Below are 20,501 nucleotides of genomic sequence, written 5' to 3'. Positions count from 1 at the left end.
CCACCTGGCTCAGGCAGCTCAGCTTTTGTTTCTCACTTTTTCCTTTACACACAGAACCATCATTTTTCTGGGTTACTCACAGTAGTTTTGAATGATCTGCGTGGAAAGAGCAAAACCTCTCCTGAAGTTGATAATTACTATGAAAATACTCCTGTGTTAGTCACGAGGAAGTAAATGGAGAAAAAAAAGAGAGAATAAGTTGTGTGGGTTTCGAAATTATTCTGTCTATTTCATAAAAGTGGAGTAAGTCCTGTTTTGTGAGCTTCTCTTTTAAGAGGGACTTTAGTAATTTTTATCACAGTCCTCTTACAAGCTCAGCTCCGGGAACAAGAGAACTAAAAGGAATTAAGTTTGACTTTAAAAAGCTTTCAGTAGTCCTGACAGGAAACCGTTTATTTGTGTGGGTTTGTTTTTTTAAAAATTATTTACACCACCAACATCTTCTTTTCCAAGATAATGGACTCATTATTGCACAAGTGTCCGGCTTTCAAATCTTCAAATTCTAACCTAAACCAGTTTGGGCAGGGCCAACACAGGGCTCATTTCAGCTGCAAACTGTGACTGTTTGGGGAGGCCAGAGTGTGACCCTGGCTGAGGGGAACCAATTCAGAATGAAAGTGAGATGCTGAGCCCTCAAAGCCACACAAACCCAGCCCGGCTCTCTCAGGGCGGCACTGGCAATAAGGGGACTGCCTTTCTGACTCACTTTTCTCTTTAAAAGGCTCATTTCTGATCTTTATTTTTGCTGTGCCCTCTTCCACTCTGCTGCCGAGCAGCCCTGTAAGAATTCCTGACAAACTCACATATTCCAGCGCTGAAATATCCGGGCTGGACCTCGGCACAAGCATTGCTATTGTAGCTCACATTTCCTGTTTGTGCTCGCCCAGGGTCCGGCCACCAGCACAAACCCCCTCAGCAGCTGCCCCCTCCAGCAGCAGCAAACAAAATCCACATTTAAGCAAAAAAAACAACAAAAAATAAAAAAAAAAACCCAAACAAAATCCACATTTAAACAACAAAAACACCGACAGTGCCAACAGCCAGAGCTCGCCCTGAGCTTTTGAGGGTGAGGAATTCGGTGCCATTCATCCCTTCAGGGATTTCACATCCCCAGGGAGAGGCGATGTGTTAACCAATCGTTTGAAGCACTTTTTTTATTTTGGCCACGTCTTTGACAATCCGTTTTTCGGAGCTGAAGTGAAACCAAAGCACGAGGCAGAGCGTTGGGTGGGGATGGCCACAGCCTGTGATCCCAGCCCAGCTCTCCACCTACTGTCCCCTGCTCCGGAGCCCTCCGGCACCGCCACCTCATTCATTCATTTTCCGCAGCAAAGACCTTTCAGAGATGTACAAACACCAAAAATTCCTCATGAGTTACCCTCAGCCATCCTCTGCTGGTAATGAGGTGATTCATGCTGTTCGTATTTTCATCTGCCACCAACAGAAAACATCTCAGGACCGAGGAAAAAGCCATGTACTGCTAAAACCAGTATTTAGAGTCATTAATCATAATAGTTTTATTTCCTACAGAACCACATCATGATTACTACTTTTAAGGGTTGTTTTTAAAGAATTGTGAAAAACTTTTAATGGGCTTCAGGAAAATAAGCCAGCAGACTTGTTTTGAAAGTGTCAGAATGGAAAGGATTCTTGGAAGAGTGGCCTGCTTCCCTGTTCCTGCACTGAAGATCTGCTCTGTGCCAGCCCTTAGCTCAGTGCCAAGTGCAGCACGAGAATTGTTTCCCAAAAAGCCATGTCAGATTTTACATCCAGTGCTGGCAACAACTGAGAAAGCAGTGTTAAACAAGGAACTGACACATCAATGTTCAGGCCCTTTCTAATATAGAGAAAGCTCTCGAATCACAGGAACAGCAATTAAAAGCCTGGTATCAAACTGACATGCTTGAACCTGCCACTCCTTGCACCAAGGACTGGTGACCAAAAAAATCCCAAATCAGATGTGAACTGAAATGATCCTGAGGCAGCAACACCCCTCCCACACTGAGGCTGCTTTAAATTCTACTTTTAGCAAACTGTTTCCAAGTGCTCTCTTCTCAGCTAACCCTGGGATCTCTCCTGGCACCAGAATGCAGCTCCAAAAAGCAGCTGGTGAGAGAGATGCTCTGAGGATCCAGACAAATGCCAGTTTTCAACACTGGACAAACTGCTAAGCAGGTCAGGGAAAGCAAACATCAGAGTCATTCAAATACTGCAGCCATTGCATAACCACTTCCACGGTCTGCCCAGCTTGGGAATGGCCATATCCAGTAAATGGATAATCCAGTTTATTTAATTCAGATGCACCTGTGTGACAGCTGAAGGAGCCTGAGCAGGTGCCTACATGCCATCAATTCCTCCACGTGCCCTCCCTCAGTGGCACAGACAATGCTGCAAGTCCCAGCACAGCTCAGCACCACATGGGTGGGCCCAAGGGCATTGTTCTCCCAGCGTGTAATTGCATTCCCAACAATCTCCCTGTACATACAGCTTTAAAATGAGCAATTAATTAAAAGCAATTTGAAAGCACTTACTGGGTCTCTTTTCTATTGCCAGCAAATCCAGGCACTAAAGCAGGGGAGGATTTGTTTTGTAACTTTTTATTTCTTTGAGTCAACAGAATAATAAGTTTTACCATTATGAAAAAATATAATTAAAGTATATGGAACATGAAAAGTAGATCAACGGTAATGCAGAAATTGATATTGAGAGCCTGACTTAATGTGTCACGTTTCTACTTTTAGAGGAAACTGCTGTACAAATAACAAAGCAAAATAGTTATAACTCCTCCCTCTGAGAGCTGGAGCTTCTAATGGCATTGTTTCCAGATGGGTTAAATTCAGAACACTTCTCTGAAAGGGTTCACCCCGAAAAGCTGCAGCAGTAGCCTCGTGTTAGTACTCCTTGTTCCCTCTCCCACTGAGCAGGTATCAAGCACTGTTTCACTACAGTGATAACATATTCCATGCACACCTTGCTGGTACAGCTGCAGTGATAAGAATATTAACAGTTCAGGTACTTCAAATGCAAACACGGTTTGCTAGGGCCAGGAGCTGCTGTTTTTACACTCCCTCTGCCATCTAGTGGCAACAAACGCGTGGCTTCCACCGAGGTGTAAACCATGAGATGCTCAGACAGTGCCCAGAATGTGTTAATTGACCTGAGCAGACATGCTAATCACTAAATCTTGCTCAGGAGAAAAAAAAAGGGAAATGAATATTGGCTTCTCGTTCTTCCTACACTCACTGCCTTCACGGAATTCCCTCAGTGAAACAGGAACATGCTTATCTGCCTCATATGCTTAAAGCAAACAAGTATTTCTCCTGAAGTATTACACTTTAGATGTTGATAGTACATTTTTATTACATTTTACTCTATAACCACCTTCTAATTACTCAGTATAATCTACTCAGTCTTTTTCCCCCTCCTAACAAAGTTATGTGAAATCTTCCCTTTTATGTTACAAATAAATACCTTCCCTAACAATATTAAACTCAATTTCTTTTCCTGGGTGACACATCCCTATAACCTTTGGGAGGCTGTTAACCTCCCAAACACCCACCATAAGTTACTGATAAACTAACTGAGAAGTTGTATTTTCTAGAAATTATTTCAGTGTCAGCTCAGGTCCTGGCCTAAGCACCTCCACAAGGTTCACATATCCCACAGGATAGTCAAGGTGATGCGTTATGGAATTTATTTTTACTACATTGAAGTAATTTAGAACTTTGATTTTTAAATCTAGAGTAAAAGAAATGTTCCACCCCTTATAAGAAGAGAAGTGATGCTGTCTTAGGAAGATTTCATGTGCCAAAATCACCTTGGAGTGGCCTGGGGTCTGACAGTGCTCAATGCAAAAACTTGGTTTTGTTTAGCAGGAATTCCTTTCCACAATCTTTAGGACAGAAGTTACACACAGAGTAATTCTGAGGCTGCTCATCCCATGCCATTCCATCTCCCAGAAACTGCCTGCTGGGGGGAAAGGCAGGAATTTCTCGTAGTGTTTTCTGTGTTATTGTTAATGATTAAAGCAGCTCTGAAAGTAAACATCTGTAATTGTTCCAAATACAAGATGACATTTGTTGCATGAACTGGTTTTAATTATTTTGTGGCCATGAATCCTTTTCTTCAATCCAGGACAGTGGTTTCATAACCCAGGAACTAATCCAATGGCCAAAAGCAAAACACACCCAAACATTTCCCTGACTTTCATAGCTAAGTTGAGATAAACAACATCATGCAAATTTTCATATTTTATCTTCATAGAAAAACATTGTTCTTGCTATTATTTTCAAAGCAAAATTAATACAAACTGAACTTTAAACAAGCTGCCTGTTTTGCTGGCTTCAGTTAGAAAAATGATCATTTTAAGCTACTAAAAAAATACTCTGAAAGATTTTAAATGGAAACACATGAGCTGCACACAGTAGAACAGGCTTCATTTAAATGAGGAGATTAGAGAACAGAGCTTGCAGATCTGGCTCATTGTTTCAAAGTGAGGATTAACCAACAGCAGGCTGATATCCACAGTTCAACAAACACAGAGCTTACAAACTACAGAACAAGGTGATGCAGTGTAGAACATGAGCAGCATTCACCAGAGCACCAACTTTAGAGGTATTTAGTGTTCAGAACCTGCAGAAATTTATTTATTCACCTCTTTTAAAACATGCAATAATTAAAGTACTCAGTTCAGAAAGGACATGGTGTGGAAATATTCTTACCAAGTAGAGCAGAAAGGTGTGGAGACCTGTTCCAAGCCCGACAGAGGAGAGAATGCCCAATCCTACCCAGTAGGCACACCAGAAGAACTTCTTCTCCATGTACTGCACATACTGAGCAAGGAAAGTCACAAAAAAAGAAAAAATATGTAAATTTTGATATCTTCAAGGGAGAAAAATTAAGCTACAAGCTAATCAGGACATTTATCTGGATCATAACAACTGAAATACACTCCTAAATACTTCTGTTTGCAATTTATTACACTGAAAGCACAGACATGTTGAGGAAACAGTGCACTTTCAAAAGAACCCCTCACATCTTGGAATCAGCAAGTTTCCAAGGAGACAGATGGAAATTCAGGTTCAATAGTAGGAGGCTGAAATCCAGAACAGGCCCATGAGGAGCAAGCCCCAGACAGTGTCAAGTAGAACCCAGGAAGCTCAGGGAATTGTCTGAACAGCTTAAAGAAAGGAATAAAATCAGCTGCATTTCCAGTGAGTCTGTTGCATCTTGGAGCAGTGAGTGTTACTTTTAATAAGTTTACTTTAAGAAAACATTAAAATGCTGGTTGTGTGCTGCACTCAGAAATGAGGGATGTGGGAAAGTCACAGCAAGTTCTGGACACTACTTTACACCACCCATGGACCAATAGCACTAAGGTGAAGTTTACACCATTCTTATCCAGGCTCCAACCTGCCAGGGCACAAAAACATCCTGAAAATGCCAAGTGCACACGGCTGACACCTCCTGCACTGTCACCTGAGGGTGACAATCCCTCAGCAGTCCCAGAGGATCAGGTTTTCTCCCAGCAGGCTCAAGGAAACCTGAAGTCAGGCCTTGGGTTCCAGAACTGCAGATCCCTGAGGCAGGCAGTGTCACACCACAGCAGGAGAGATGGAAGCAAGTTCTCTGGAACTGGGAACCTGCTCATTTCAGAGCTGTGACACCAGTTGGAATTGATTTTTAAAAGGGCTGTCTGTCCTCCAGGAAAATCTGAAACTCCAAGAGAAATGGGGAAGGGAAAGGTGCAGACACCACCATCACTAAGCTTAAGCCATGTCTTACACTTCCAGTGCTGCAAAAGCACCAGGCTTTGTGTTCACCAAATCTCCACAAAGCTTTTAAAGGACCATTTGAAAACAACAAGAAGCAGCACAGAACTAGAAACAGAATTTGAACCATGAAAGCATTTTGTATCTCTATATGTGCCTGTCCCAGCTGGGCAGGAGACCCTTCCACAGAAATCACTTCTTGGGAATCACGAAGCTCTGCCATGACTCAGGGTAACATTTCCCCCAAGAGCTCCCACCACTGTTAAAAGCTTGCTGACAGCAGCTGTGAAGGAGTGCTGCAGCACCTGAGGTGTGCTTTACTCAGGAACACCTCCAGATCCACCAGAACAGATCAAATGATACAACACAGCTCATCCCTCCCCACCTCTGAAACACAACTCACGCACACCCAACAGAGAAGTCACGACTTGAGAAACAAAACCTTAGTGAGCAGCTCAAAAGATACATTATAAATTCATGGAGATCCCAGCAGAATTCATTCAGTTCCCAGCATAGGGAAGGGAGTGTGAGTCAGGGAAGCAGAGGTGGTACCTGTTGATGTGCTCCTTCGATGTAGTACAGGGCTGTGAGCACCGCCAGTGCCAGCAACACACACACCAGGAGCCCTCGCCGACGCCACAATCTTAAAGACAAATGGCAAATTAGGGTTTTTCATCATTAAGCATGCATTTCAAAGTAACTCAGCTACCCCTGGGGACTGGGGCTGCCTGGATGTGCTCAGCAGGGACAATGGCAGCAGTGTAAACCTCCCAAGAAAATATCTGGGGAGCCTTTACTCTTTAGGGAAAAATCTCTGCGTCGCTGTCAAGCAAGATCAAAGTTCAGCTACACATATTTTATTATTTTTTAATAAAGAAAAACAAAGTAACTGTCTGAAAACAAACACAAGCTGAAAACAATTCAGCTTCTGGAGCCAAGAGTCAGACCTAGGCCCTGAACAGCAGCTGTGGCCAAGCAGAGAGCAAAGCAGGCCCTGCACTGGCCCTGGGCAAGGACGAGCTGGGTAGAATTCAGAAATGCTGATTTCCAACTCTGCTGCTGGGCAGAACCACAGTGACAGTCACAGGAAAAAATCTTTACATTATTTTGTTTCCCCTTATCTATTAAAATTAGAATCCTGTAACAATTCCAAATGTAATAAATACATTTTAGGAAATTCTGAAGCATTAGGTGAGTAAAGGGAGAAAAGTGTTTTCCAAAGTAATTTGCAACAAAATAATTTTTGAGCATGGTTTTACTGGGGTTATTTTTCTGCTTGATGTGTATGTGGCCACACACAGTAGATCAGTAAATATATTTATTATTTTCCAGAGAACACTATTATATTGTCACCTAATGATATAAAAAAAAGCAAGTGCTAGCATCACTTAAAATTCCCAGACTATAATAGCAAACTGTGAACATAACTTATCTATTTAGACAGATAGAAATGTGAGGCATAATACAGCAAAACAGTCACGAATATTTCATATTAAGCAAACTGAAAAGAGCACTCAAAATATTTTAAAGCTACTCTGCTTACATTAGTGTGACAATTGAATTTTCAAATGATTGTCTTTCAAAACACAATTTATGCAACGGAATACAGGAGATCATTAAGAGTCACTCTGAGGTCTCAACTTAATAGCACTAATAGCCAGGGTTATTTTCTGCAAAGATTCTGTCAGGGGAGTGCCAGGCAACTGAATGTGCTGCTCAGCAGAGGAAGCAAGTGCTATCTGTAGCAGAATTGGATGTCTAGGAAGCCAAATAAGATCTGAGGTCTTAAAATAAATCCTCAAATGTTATTTCTGCTTAGTTTAAATAAATGCTTGGAGATTGTCAGAAATTACCGGTCAGACCCAGTTAAACAGTTCTCAGAAACAAATCCTAATGATGTCTGAAAGAATGCACATCATAAAATAAATAGGCTTGGGGGGTTCAATTTCTTGGGGGGGTGTGTGGGGTGTAAAAGGGAATTAAGACATCACTACATAAACCTGGTATTTTTCATACAAATAATTTCAAAGAAAATGGAAAACAGAAGTTTCTGTCAGTAAATCTGAACTGCCAGCACCTCCAGCCTAGCCCAGAGGGGGAGTGAGCACAAGCCTGAGCAGCAGGCTCAGCTCAGCCTGCAGAGGAGCAGCCCAACAGCTGGAGTCACCCAAGGTGACATTAGATCCTGTCTCCTGACTGGGAAAAGCTTTGTAAACTCAGTCCCAAACACAACAGAGCCCAGTTAGCAACACAAGCACTGGATGGCTGCTACTCTTGGCATTTTCATTGCAAATTATACTCATGTTTTGGCAGCCTAAACCCCTGGGCCTTGTGCCTCAAGAACTGGCTCTGCAATTCAGCACTGGCAAGGAATGGCAGGACTGCTCCTCACAAATTCTCACTGGAAAAAAAGCTGGTTTTATCCAGTGTGAAAATAACACTCAAGGAAAGTGGCTTAATAAATCATTTCCTGCTGTAAAAGGGCCCACAGAGGAGCAAAGTCTTTACAGCATCATAAACATCACTGCAAGCTCCACAGAACCCTGATCTCTGCCCTGGCTGAGCTATTTGAAGACTACTCAGTGATACCAATACCTGTATTAGTAAGTCAGTGCTTAACACTGCAGCCATAAGCACAGTATCCCCTGGCCTTAAGGATCCCTAAACACTGTCCCACTCTTTCAAATTGGAATATTCAACTCTTCAGGAAGGCAGTTTGCCATTTTCTCCCCAAGCACCTTCCTGCACTTATGTAATTTAGGCAGAAAGTCTGAGAGCACAGCTACAAGTGTGGGATGTTCCAGCAGCCACCTTTAAGGGACAAAAATACACATGTTCTCTGAAAAAAAACAGTTTTCAAGTTGTGAATCATCAGGGAAAGTGAGATGTCAGAATGACCTACTGAATCAGAGCATGGGTTTGCCCAGAACGCTTAGTAGAAGTTAAAGAAATGATCTTTACTTTATGGTCCATTCCTTCAAGTTTATTAGAGTTTCCAGGCAAAAATACTGCAAGGTAACAAGCGGTTTTTTCCACAGTACAATATTCAACCTCTCCTCTCGCTCCCTTCGCTTCCGCTCACTCAACATTGAGGAATCTGCAAATGAAAAGCAAAAAAAAAATAAATATGTAAGAGCACAGGCTGGCAGGTCAGGTGCTATCCCACCCAAAAATACACCGATTCTTTTCTTTTTAAAATTTGTTAGGAAGTGAGCTCTCTGTCATCTTTTCTCCTGATCCTAAAGCATTTGCTGCCAGTGCCTCAGGAATGAGGTGACATCCAGGGAATGCAGTGGTTTGTTCCCCCTTGGCACTCAGGGAAGCAGAGTGCCCCAGGCCTGGCACCCAGCAGCTTTCTGCAGGGCACAGCACACCCCAGGTCATGTGTGACCTCAGCACCTGCTGCAGGGACATTTCCCTCAGAACTTCTGAGCTGGTTCTTTTCCAGCAGAGCTATTCCCAGCCTCCCACTTCCAGCAGATGGAATTACACGTGCTCTTTATGCCCCTCAGCCACGGTGTAACTGGATAAGAGCACCTGCCCTTCCAAGACAGGAGCCTGTCCAGCTTCTCCCAAACTCCTCCCATGGAAAGGAGCTGCTTTTGGAGCACAGCCCTGCCTGGGATTGAGCTCAAACCCAGCCCAGGACCTGCTCACAAAAAGGCTTTTCTAATCAAGGTGTTATTTTATGTTCACAATAAGATGAATAAAACCCCTGAGCTGATTTTTTTTGAGGAGAAAGGTTTGTTCAAAGCTTGTCAAGTTAATGAGCACTAATAATTTTTAAACTTCTAAAGAAAACAAATTCTGGAATAAGATTTAAAAAATAATACCAGTAAACAATGAAAAAATACACTTGTAACCAAACAGACACCAAACTTGTTGAAACATCATTATACAATCACAACACATGTATTCTATTTTGCATCGTAATAATATACATAAATTTTAGATTTTCAGAAAGCTGTTGCATTTAAAATATTAATCTAATCTGATCTCCCACATATTGTAACCCAGGATGTATTATTTCAGTCTTACTCCAGTAATGGAAACATTTTGCCTTATCAGATGCTGATATTTACAAAGAAATTGCAGATCTCATTAGTCACACAGCCCACTTAATTTTGTACTCCTTAGCTGTAACATCAGTTGCTTAAGATGAACTAACAGAAATCCTGGCAAATACTGAAGAACATCCACATTCCTCAGTCGCAGAATGATTTAAGTCTTTAAGTAAAAGGCTTTAATTTGTTCCATACATACAAACATGCAGTTAATCTTTCTCGTTTAATATGTGTAATAAAAATGTTTCGACCTTGTTTTTAGTAAAAGGTCGTAAAAGACAATGGTGTAAGACTGCACACGACTTGAGAAATCACTTGATTACAAAACGTAATTAAATATGGAACTGGCACATTCAAAGCTGACAGGAAACAAAGAAAGAAGATTATAATTTCCATGGCTTTACTACACAGCATGGATAATTCAGCGATACAAAAATCTTCATTAACTATTTTCAGGTTATTTTTCGTGAGTTCTAAACATTAACCCCAGACTACTTCAGACACACCAGTAGGAAAAACAGAGGAGAGGCAGGAGGTGAAGTAGTTAAAATTGTTTTGTTGGTAATTTATCACTGAAACCAATAAATTATAGTGACATTGTATTTCAACAGAACAGCTAGAAATTGGGAGACTAATAACTGGATCTGTCCCAGAGTAAAACAGATTTTTATTACCAAGAACTAACTTTTCAGTGCCAAAGGGTGGGGTTGTACAGCCTGACTTCCACAGCCACACATTTGCCAACAGAGTTTAATTTTTTTAGGGCTTTTTTTTGTTGTTGTAGCCCCTGTTGGTACCCAGCTCAGCTTTGTGTAGTTTAAATGTATGTAAACAAAAGATCAAGAAGTTTGGGAGGGGAAAAGAGTGTAAGAGAAATGCAAATGGAAATACACAGCATGAATCTATTCCATGGCTTTGAAATCCTAAATCCTTCCTTAGAGCAGACTGAGGTTTCTAAGATTGATTCAGGCATTGAGGCCCTTTGCATTGTGTGGGCACAAAGCCACAGAATCCCAGAATGGTTTGGTTTGGAAGGTGCCTTAAAGCCCATCTCATTCCTGGCACAGGCAGAGGTGCCACTCACTAGGGCAGGTGGCTCCATCCAGCCTGGCCTCAAGAGAAAACCAAAATCAATTCCTTTTCAATGTTGTGCGGTTTTAGACCCCAAACAGGTCAGCTGAGAACACAAAGTGATTTTCCACCTACCTGTGAAGTTCCCATTGTGCTGTTCTTTGCTCATTCTTATGCGTCTCTGGTCACAGTCTGTGCCATTCTCTGCCATTTCATAGATCAGTCACGTGTGGAGATCTAAGAGCAGAAGAAACCCAAAAAGGACAAGGTGTGTTTCTGGTTAGGAGGACTCCACAGTCAAAGGATACACACAAACACCCAGCAGCTCTCCAAATCCAACTCACACTCATCCTGCATTACACCATCAAACAGGAGAAAGTGATTCAATCTCCACAGTGACAAAGATTAAAACATTTCCACCTACATAATTCTAAATTTTTCACTCAAATGACAAAACTCCCTCACTTCTAACAGCTGAACAAAAGCTCATTAAACAAACCCCTTCCATGACCTAACCCACTGTTTGGGCTCCAGGAGCAGCAGAGCTTCATACAAACCTCACTTTCATCCTTAGATTGGTGCTTCAGGTGTGCTCCTCAACCTGGTACTAAAGCTTGGCATTTTGTTACTATGTTAAAAACCTCCCTGGCTGAAAGATTAGCCCTCAGTGTGGTAACCAGGATACGGAGCTGCATCTCCTGCTTTGCACAGTCTGGTGTCTCCGAAGCACAAAAAGCAAACTCTTCAGAGGACAAGAGCTTTCTGATGGAAGCTTTGCTGACACTGTCCATACTCTCTGCTGGCTTAGCTTCCCTCTAGAGAGATCAGCCCTAAAACAAAACCCCAAAAGAACAGATGTGGTTTTCCTTATCCAGAGGAGTAAATAATGCAAGAAGTGGGAGCCAGCACAAACCAGAGTGTTGCAAGAGCTGCCTTTTTTTTTTCTTTAAAAAAAAAAACCCAACCTGAACAGCTGACAATTCTTATGCAACCAAAGACAAAGAGAGTAACCAGTCAGACTCCTTGTTTTAAAAATCTTCCCTTGACTCTTGAAACAGTTTCTGGAGTTTTATTTGGAAAAGAGCTAAAGCTAAAGCATTTTATTTGCATTGTATTTCTCCCTGTAAGCGCAGTTGATTTACAGTTTTTGATACACTGCTTTTGTTGGAAAGAAGAGTGGTGCAATATTAAAATGACAGGTTATATAAAACTGTCCAGTGGAAGAAATTAAAGTTCTACAAAAAAAATACTTCCCCACTGATTTATGTTCATCTTAATTGCCAAGCAGCAACTCAGGTTTGGTAAACAGGAGTGAGATCACCCCTTGGATTCAGACTGCAATAATTCTGTCGAATTTTTAAATAAAATGTACAAAGATTTCAGATGCTGTATTTGACATTTCTAAGGTCTCGTAAGTCAGTTTTAGACAGGTGTTTTTCTAAACAGGTACAAGCCTTGTCCATTACTTGCATTATTGCAAGCTAGACTATAAATATTAAAGGTTTTAGTTAAAATCCAGCAGTCAAAAGTACTGAGGTTTCAGGAAGGAGTCTTTTCTCCAACACCTCCCCCTGACACAAAATGTGCAGAAACAGAAATCTGTCTGGTTAAACAAGGCAGCAGAAACTCATCTCATGCATGTTACAGCTTTTCTTCACTGCAACATGAACCCCAGAATACCCAACCACCTAAAAAATGAACAAAACACCTTTGCAAAAAGCTTAGGAATGCTGAAAGGGCTCCAGAGTCAGCCAAGGACAAGAGGCCTGAGCTGCTGCAGTGGGAGCTCTACAGCATCACTCTGCAGTCACCTGCAGCCCAGGGATTGCTCAAACACAGGGAAATGTGAACCTCTCCCTCTCCCCAGGTGCGTTTAGAGCAGCCTGGCACTCTGGAGCTACCCCTGTCCTTAGCTGAGGATAAGAGACCAGTTGCCATGACAATATCAGGATCAAATGTTCAGCCACCCCTTAATTCCATCAGGACAGGTGGACAGTGGAATGGTTTGTGTCTGACTGTGCTCAGTTGTGCTTATTTTTCTATATATTTAAATAAGTGTTTATGAACATCTACAATGTAAGTTTATATACACTCATACCCATGTATATACCACATCAATTTACACACACAGAGCTCAAATTGCAGAGGGCAATATTTAAATTACACAGCCTGACACAGCAAGCCTGATGTTCACAGAAAGCTGCTTAGGAAGCAAAAGCCATCCAGAGCTGTTGAGCACATACAGCAACACTTAAAAAAAGTATTCTGGCTTAGGGAACTTCAGTCACATTTTGTTGACTTAAATATAGCAAAGATTAGAAAAAAAATGCCACAAATTTCAGTGGAAGCCACATGTTCCTCATTTTGAAATCCACCTTTTTTCATGGGTACAAATCTAGCCTTCAAAATTAAAAACTCAATTGGTTTGGTCTTGGCTCTCAGCTTAATTACACTCCAAGGAAGTTCATTTAGTGCAATGCCAACTGCTCTCCATGTCTGATGCTAAAGCCCAGGCTGTGCACAACACTGAATTCCAGTGAAATCCATAAAACTCCTGAATCTCTGGGGGTCTCAGGTGTGTTGCTCCCAAGGCATGACAGCTTTTATTCCAGGAGCTCAATTGCCAGAGCCACTTTTACCCTGCCTGCTTGGAAAGCCACTAATCCAGGATTAGCTTTGCGTAACACCACCTCAAGTACACAAGTCAGCGTTTGCACTGAAGCAGAGAAATAATCCCACACCTCTGTAGGACAAACACTTGTCAAGAAGGTCTTAAAGTTCAATCATTCTGCAGGAAAGCTCTAAAAATTCCTATTTAAAAACACAGCTGACTTGGAGATGGGATACCTATCACATGGCAGGGCTGAACAGGCTGCAAACCCTTGCTGGCTCCAGAAAGAACCTCCCTGGTCTTACCTTACCTTACCCAAGTCTAATTATACTTAAAGCACCTTAGCAAAGGGGCTGGAGGGTGCACATCCCCTCAGCTCAGCACCCTTGATCTGCAGTGCTGCTTGATGCCCATTAGAACCACGAGTCCTGCACTAATGCCTCCCCACAGGGGTTAACTGGAGTGGGAGTCTGACCCAAAATGGAGTTATCCTTCATTAACTCGCTCCATATTCTCAAGTCTACACCCAATTCATGACAGCTCACCACAGGAAATTAAATTCCATCTGCTAAACAGAACTTCACTTCTGACAGATGCTGGGAAAGACACAGAGCCTATCTCTAAAAATAAATTTGCCTACTACATGGAGTACTTAGCAGCAAACATAAAAATAAACTATTTAAGAGAGCGAGGAAAACAACTGTGGCCTGTTTTTGTATCAGGGTGGCTTAGATCATTTGTTAGAGCTGAGCTCACACAAGAACTGCTTTGTAGGGCTGAACAAAGAGCTCACAATACGCCACTGAGCTTTAGTGCAACCCTAAACATGAAGTATAAAAAGACAATTATTTCTAGTCAAAAATGCAAATTGGTCAACAAAAAGGGTTTGTGGTAACTGTGACTGGCACTTTACAGCATAAGTGAGACAAAGCAAAACAAGCTATCAGAACATGAGAACACAACAAAATTGGGCACTGCAGTATCTGCTCTCTGTAATCAGAGAAAAGGACAAAAGTCTTTTCTCTGAAGCTCTGGGGATGCTGTGGAAGCACCCAAGTGTTGGGTGCACTTATGCAAAAGGAACTGGTTTTGGACAAGGCACTTGGGTGTCTGCACTGTCACATGGAGGAGCAGAACATGGACTCCTGTTCTGTACTAAGGATTTTTGGAGGACTCGTGTGCTGGAACAAGAAGGAAGCTGTTTTCATGATCTCACTGCTCTCCCAGACATTGTTTGAACCACTTCTTACTGAAAGAGCCCTGAGTCTCATCTCCATCAGTTCCTGCTCACACAGCTCCCAGAACCAGAGTTAGAGCATTTTGTTGTTTCCCCCAGCCACCTCAGCAGCACATCAGTTCCAGTTATTTCCTGCATTTAAAGCCAAATGTTCCAACCTGCTGCTTCTTTCTCCTCAACTCTTCTGATATTCCTTCTTCTTTTTCTACACCCCTGTTCTTCAGTCACAATAAGGAGAAAAAAGGATTAAAATCCAGCCTTTCCAGGTGGGTAAAGAATTGCACTAATCTAGGTAGTCCTGCACATCTGTGAGAGGGGTTTTTTTCAGTCATCAAATGCTGTACAGAGAGAATAAGTTAACAATTCCCTGGCAAAGAAACAGCTTGGAGAGTACTTTCCCTCGAAAGCCAAAGACTGCCTGGCACAGGAACACATTCAGGTGAAGGATGGGATCAGTTTGGAAGTGAAACATTACATACCCCTTCCAGCTCCTCACAGTTATTCCCTCTCCACCACTTCTCCAGGATCTGAAGGCAGTGGAAGAGCCCAACCACGTCCTCAGCTCTGCAGCACTTGAGCCCAAAGCAACTCCTCTGGTAAAGCTGCTGCCCCTACAGAGCAAGAGAACACCGTTCATGTGACACTGGAGTGACACAGCCCCTCACTTGGAGGTTAATAACTTTCCTTAAGATGACAGAAATTAGAAAAAAGTAACTGCTTGATTTTTTTTCCAGTCCTTCAGCACTCCTGGGAAGCATTCAATTAAAATAAATGAGGCCACATCTGAAAGATGTTCCAAATCTCCACAGATTTAGCTATAATGGGTTATTTTGATATGAGTGCATTTATCCCCATACTAAAAATGTTTTCCTAACTAAAATAGTTTAATTCCTCAAAGGAGAAGTAATTCAGTTAAAGACCACAGGTTTCCATTTTGTGGGTTATGCCTCTGAACACCAGACCTATTTTTCAATTCTTACTCAAATAAATCATCTTAGAATTTAGAGTTAAAATTCACATTTTTTTTCCAGAAAGACTTTGGGATTCCTTTCAGGAAAGACTGTTGTAACATGAGCTTCAGGGATGCCTTGCAATTTCTTCTGAGTTAACTCAAAGGTCAGTCCCTGCCATTAAAGCCACATATATTAAACTCATCTTTTTGCTGTATTTTTTTCTGGTGAAACATGAATTTTGATTACATCCAGCAGTAGAATCAGGTGCTATAGCAAAGCAGTAGAGATGCTGTGCAATAAATAGATGAAAAGATGAGACCCAGGGATAAGAGGATATGCAGAGGAGGCACAGCACAGATGAAAAGGGATGAACACAAGGACCTGACAAAGCCCAGAGTGGCTGAAAGCACCTCCTGAGATAACAAATTCTGCTTTTCACAGGAACGAGTCTCTAAGTGGAGCCAATTCAGATTTCACACTTGGCCATCCAGTGAGGACACACTGCCCAGACAAGGCTCACAGAGGCCAATTCTGAGCCCTGGGAGAAAGAAAAATATCCTTTTAATAAGCTTGAAATAGCCTGAACAACTGCTTGCCTTACTAATAACATCTCCTGGCTCCCCCTGGTCCAAGCAGCACCAAAACCAGCAAGGTTTCGTGTTTCTGGTGCTGTCCCATGGCTGTGTTTGAAGCTGGTGCAAAAAGCTCAGTGTTGCAACAGTTTCATGGTTATGCCCTTCGTCCTCAGGGAAGAGCAAAGTCCACCCTGCTCACACTTGTCAGCAAGTGAAGAGAAGTTAAAGTTCCAACCTGCAGATAACTCTGTCTCCCATCACAATGCATCAGGAATTATAGGGGGTTTTTAGCTTTAAACCCACAGGTGTTTGAAGAAATAAGGACTCTCCAAGCATGCACAAATGACATAGATGACCCTAAGGAGAGCTGTTCATAAGATTCAGTCAGAGGCAGTCATGACATTCAGAAAAAATTCCAAAACAACAACTTAGAAAGAAAAAAAGCTTTAAGGTGGAAAGAGTGCAATTGCTGCAGCCTACTCACCTTCCTCATTGCAACCACCCACTTGAAAGCTAACAAGTCTCCTCCTACCCTTCCCCACAGCAGTTACAAACATCCTTGGTTATAGCAGCTCAGAAACAAAGCTCAGACTAATAGAGTTCACCTTCCATTGCACCACTGGAAAATGGCTTTTGAAACCCTCATCTGATAACAGGGGATGAAGCCATTCTTACAACTGTCACTTATCCCGTAAGGAATAAAGGAAAGTATTCCATGCTGCAGAAATAATGGATTGGAAAAAGGAAGACTGATAAAACAAAGGCTATTTCAATGGGAAAATGAATGCATTGAAGAAGAGCCGTTGTATATTATCATAAGGTGTTAGGAAGCATGAAACGGAGGTGAAACAATCTCTAAAAGAACAGAATTCCTAAGAGCAAAACAGCACCAAAATCCACTGCCCAAACACAACACATGTGGTCCAAGGCATGAAAGAGTAACCCCACACTTTTTCCACCTCAACCCACATTGTCACCATTAACTAAACCAGGATACCCACTTGTTGGTAAGCACAGAGCAGAACAAACAAGGGCAGAAGAAAACCTGATGAAATGTCATAGGTGAAGTTGAAAGGGGATAACCTGGATTCACAGCACTTTATAGATAAATAGCTGCCATCAAACGCACTTATCTCCCCTTCCCTCAGGTCACCTACATGACCTGCCAAGCATCTGAGAGGCAAAACTGGAATAAAACGGGAATCTTGCTGCTTTTTTATCTCCTGTAAACACCAGATGACATTGGCTAGAGAAATAAAAGCCAAACGAGGCGCTTAACCCCAGTCAGCAGAAGTGTTCCCTTGGATTTGGGCCTGCCACCCTCAAGCCCCGGGCAGTCCCTGGGGATGGAGGGAGCACCCAGCCGGGAAAGCACAGCACATTTCCAGTGGAAAAGCAGACAAAGACCATCGGTATCTGACTCTCCGCAGGGAGAAGGACGGATTTCTCCCTGTGTCATCAGGCACTGTCCCTTGGCCGGAGCAGGGCGAGTCTATTCCACCCTCCCCGGAGCTTTGTTAGAGCAGAGCCGCTCTCCAGCGGGGTGAGATGGCAGCGGCTCATTTCTCGTCCCGAAGATCGGCGAGCAGCAGCCTCCCCTCCCGCCCTGATCCTCCACAGCGTTCCCGGCCGTCCCCCGGCTCCCACACGGGTCCCTCGGTTCGCACAGCACCGGGGGCCGCCCGGGCCGGAGGTCCCCTCTTGCCGCCATCCCCTCAGAGCCGGAGGAGCCGTGAGGGAAGCGGGGCGGCGCCGCGGCTAGCGCTGAGAGGAGCGATGGGCAGCGCTGAGGGGAGCGATGGACAGCGCTGAGGGGAGCGATAGACAGCGCTGAGGGGAGCGATGGACAGCGCTGAGAGGAGCGATGGGCAGCGCTGAGGGGAGCGATGGGCAGCGCTGAGGGGAGCGATGGGCAGCGCTGAGGGGAGCCATGGGCAGCGCTGAGGGGAGCCATGGGCAGCGCTGAGGGGAGCCATGGGCAGCGCAGAGGGGCGCGGTGGGCAGCGCTGAGGGGCGCCATCTACAGCGCAGAGGGGTCCCGCTGAGGGGCCGCTGACGAGACCCCCGCCCGCCGGGAGAGCCCCGGACCCGGCCCCGCACTCACCACGCTCCAGCAGCTCCGCTGGGCCCGGCACAACGCGGAACTGGGCCCGGCACAACACGCCCCGTCCCGCCCTGGACTCCGTCACTTCCCGAGCGCCGGGGTCTCGTCACCTCCGGGCGGGCGCGGCGGAGCGGCCGGGCGGGAGAGACAGGTGAGCGGTGAGGAGGATGCTCCTTCATGGCTCCTTCATGGCCCCCTCATGCCCCCTCTGAGGGCCGTGGGTCCCGCACGGTTTGGTCCCCGAACCCTGCTTGTCTTTGGTCTTTGCCTTCCGTATCCGCCTGGGCTCCAGCGCGGCCGGGCCTGGCAGGGCTGAGGTGCCGCAGCCCGCGGTGGAGCTGGAGGTTGCCCCGCTCCTCAGCTGAATTTGGGGTATTGACTTAAAACCTCCAACATTTCACCGTTTCTCTCCCCGTTTTTAGGTGTAATTTTGACATGAAGAAAGGCTGAGAGAATTGGGAGTGTTCAGCCTGGAGAAGAGAAGCTCCGGGGTGAGGTAATTGTGGCCTTCCAGTACGCGAAGGGAATTTACAGGAGAGGTGGGGCAAGACTATCTACGGAGGCCTGGGGGAGGGGGGGGGTGACAGGACAAGGGGGAATGGGTTCAAATTGACAGAGAGGAGGGTTAGACTGGATTTTAGGAAAAAATTGTTCCCTGTGAGGGTGGTGAGGCCCTGGCACAGGGTGCCCAGAGAAGCTGTGGCTGCCGCATCCCTGGTAGTGTCCAAGGCCAGATTGGACAGAGCTTGGAGAAACCTGGTATAGGGGAAAGTGTCCCTGCCCATGGCAGAGGGTGGAACAGATGAACTTTAAGGCCCGTTCCAATATAAACCATTCTATGATTCTATGATAATTCTATGATGATGTGCTATTTTATCTTGGCTCTGCTTGCCAAGATAGTGCCCATCACCAGTGAGGTGTTTGCAGTCAGAAAGCTGTGTCTGGGGAACTGTTCCTTTGTGTTTCTAACAAATGTTCTTTCTCTTCAAACAAGTGGAAATCAGGTGAGAGCACATGAAATGCTCTCAGAAGCTGAGAAACACTCAAGTAAATTCTGTCATTCCTCCCTTTCAGAGGCACTCTCCAAAATCCACCATGATTTCTCTCTTTGAGTCCGAGTTCCTGAATGTCATCATCGGGGCCGTGTGCGGCGTGTGCCTGGGCTGGGTCATCCGGGGGAGGCTCCGCAGGAAGCCTGGAGCTGGAATAATGCCAGATCCTTCCAACAGCCTGGGGGGCGAGGCTGACATCATGGGAGAGTCTGGGGAGCTCAAGTTGGTGCTGATCGTCCGCAATGACCTGAAGATGGGCAAGGGCAAAGTAGCAGCACAGTGCTCCCATGCTGCTGTCTCTGCCTACAAGCAGGTTCACAAAAGGAATCCTGAGCTCCTGAAGCAGTGGGAATATTGTGGACAACCTAAAGTGGTCCTCAAAGCTCCTGATGAAGAGACTCTGGTGCAGCTCCTGGCTGAGGCAAAGCGCCTGGGGCTGACTGTGAGCTTGATACAGGATGCTGGGCGTACTCAGATAGCTCCAGGCTCCAGGACAGTCCTTGGGATCGGACCAGGACCAGCTGATGTCATAGATAAAGTTTCTGGTCACCTTAAACTCTTCTAAACTGGTACCAAAAAGACCTGGATGTGTTCATGTATGTGTCAGTACTGAAGGGATAAAAATCCAAGTTGGGTTTTTTTCCCTTATCTTCCCTTGTTAATAAAATAAGCAAGTTTTTTAAGATTTAAATTTGTAAATCATGAGTTTGTCTAGCTTTTGTTCCAAAGGGAGGAAGAAAATTCTAGGCCAGTTGAGGAAAGCAGAGATGGCATAAGAATGAACCCAGTAAATTTACAACTTGTGCAATTGGTTGAGGATTTTGCATGTTGGTTGATAGAGGTTAAGAGTTTCTTCTCTCTGCCTGTTCTCTGTTTTTTGTAGTGAATACATTATTTAATTCAGAAAGGCTCAGCTGGTGAAGCAGTTAAGAACTGGAACTGGGAGTAACTGTGGCCAACTTTCCTGTCCAAACAACAACTTGTAACTGGTACCAGGCTGACCAGTTCAACTGGATTTGCAGCCCAGACCAGTAAACAGTTGTGGGGAGCAGCTGTAAGCTGA

The 20,501-nt window shown here is 44.2% G+C and overlaps 2 protein-coding genes across 5 annotated transcripts in view; one reads left to right on the top strand and one right to left on the bottom strand.

The window, feature by feature from the left end:
• VMP1 (vacuole membrane protein 1) overlaps positions 1 to 18,508 on the bottom strand; it is a 59,068-nt gene extending 40,560 nt beyond the window's left edge. The window contains exons 1-6 of one of the 3 annotated variants that reach the window (XM_023939346.2): positions 18,387 to 18,505; positions 15,234 to 15,365; positions 11,042 to 11,143; positions 8,733 to 8,868; positions 6,324 to 6,414; positions 4,722 to 4,832 (exon numbers count right to left, since the gene is read on the bottom strand). In XM_023939346.2, the coding sequence (XP_023795114.1) occupies positions 4,722 to 4,832; positions 6,324 to 6,414; positions 8,733 to 8,868; positions 11,042 to 11,117 (414 nt within the window). In that variant the 5' untranslated portion in view covers positions 11,118 to 11,143; positions 15,234 to 15,365; positions 18,387 to 18,505. Of the gene's footprint in view, positions 1 to 4,721; positions 4,833 to 6,323; positions 6,415 to 8,732; positions 8,869 to 11,041; positions 11,144 to 15,233; positions 18,091 to 18,177; positions 18,334 to 18,386 lie in introns of those variants that run through there. The other 2 variants (XM_086860030.1, XM_023939348.2) reach the window with 2 other exon arrangements.
• PTRH2 (peptidyl-tRNA hydrolase 2) lies at positions 18,501 to 20,129 on the top strand. 2 transcript variants are annotated; one of them, XM_023939352.2, is made up of 3 exons: positions 18,501 to 18,537; positions 18,809 to 18,882; positions 19,461 to 20,129. In XM_023939352.2, exon 3 carries the CDS (start codon positions 19,482 to 19,484, stop codon positions 20,001 to 20,003), a length of 522 nt encoding a protein of 173 aa, XP_023795120.1. In that variant the 5' UTR covers positions 18,501 to 18,537; positions 18,809 to 18,882; positions 19,461 to 19,481; the 3' UTR covers positions 20,004 to 20,129. The 2 variants fall into 2 exon arrangements, with proteins under 2 accessions (XP_023795120.1, XP_023795121.1); XM_023939353.2 differs by having other exon boundaries at positions 18,507 to 18,537; positions 18,809 to 18,877.
• Positions 20,130 to 20,501: the final 372 nt, after the last annotated feature.

This window comes from Cyanistes caeruleus, chromosome 21 (genome assembly GCF_971803275.1).
Source record: "Cyanistes caeruleus chromosome 21, bCyaCae1.hap1.1, whole genome shotgun sequence".
In the NCBI taxonomy this organism is placed as follows: Eukaryota; Metazoa; Chordata; class Aves; order Passeriformes; family Paridae; genus Cyanistes; species Cyanistes caeruleus.
Note: the sequence above shows the minus strand (reverse complement) of the source record. Positions and strands in the feature narration are given on the sequence as shown.

Bases quoted from the DNA above. Each gene is read 5' to 3' on its own strand.
- PTRH2 (XM_023939352.2), top strand. From the start codon at position 19,482: ATGATTTCTCTCTTTGAGTCCGAGTTCCTGAATGTCATCATCGGGGCC.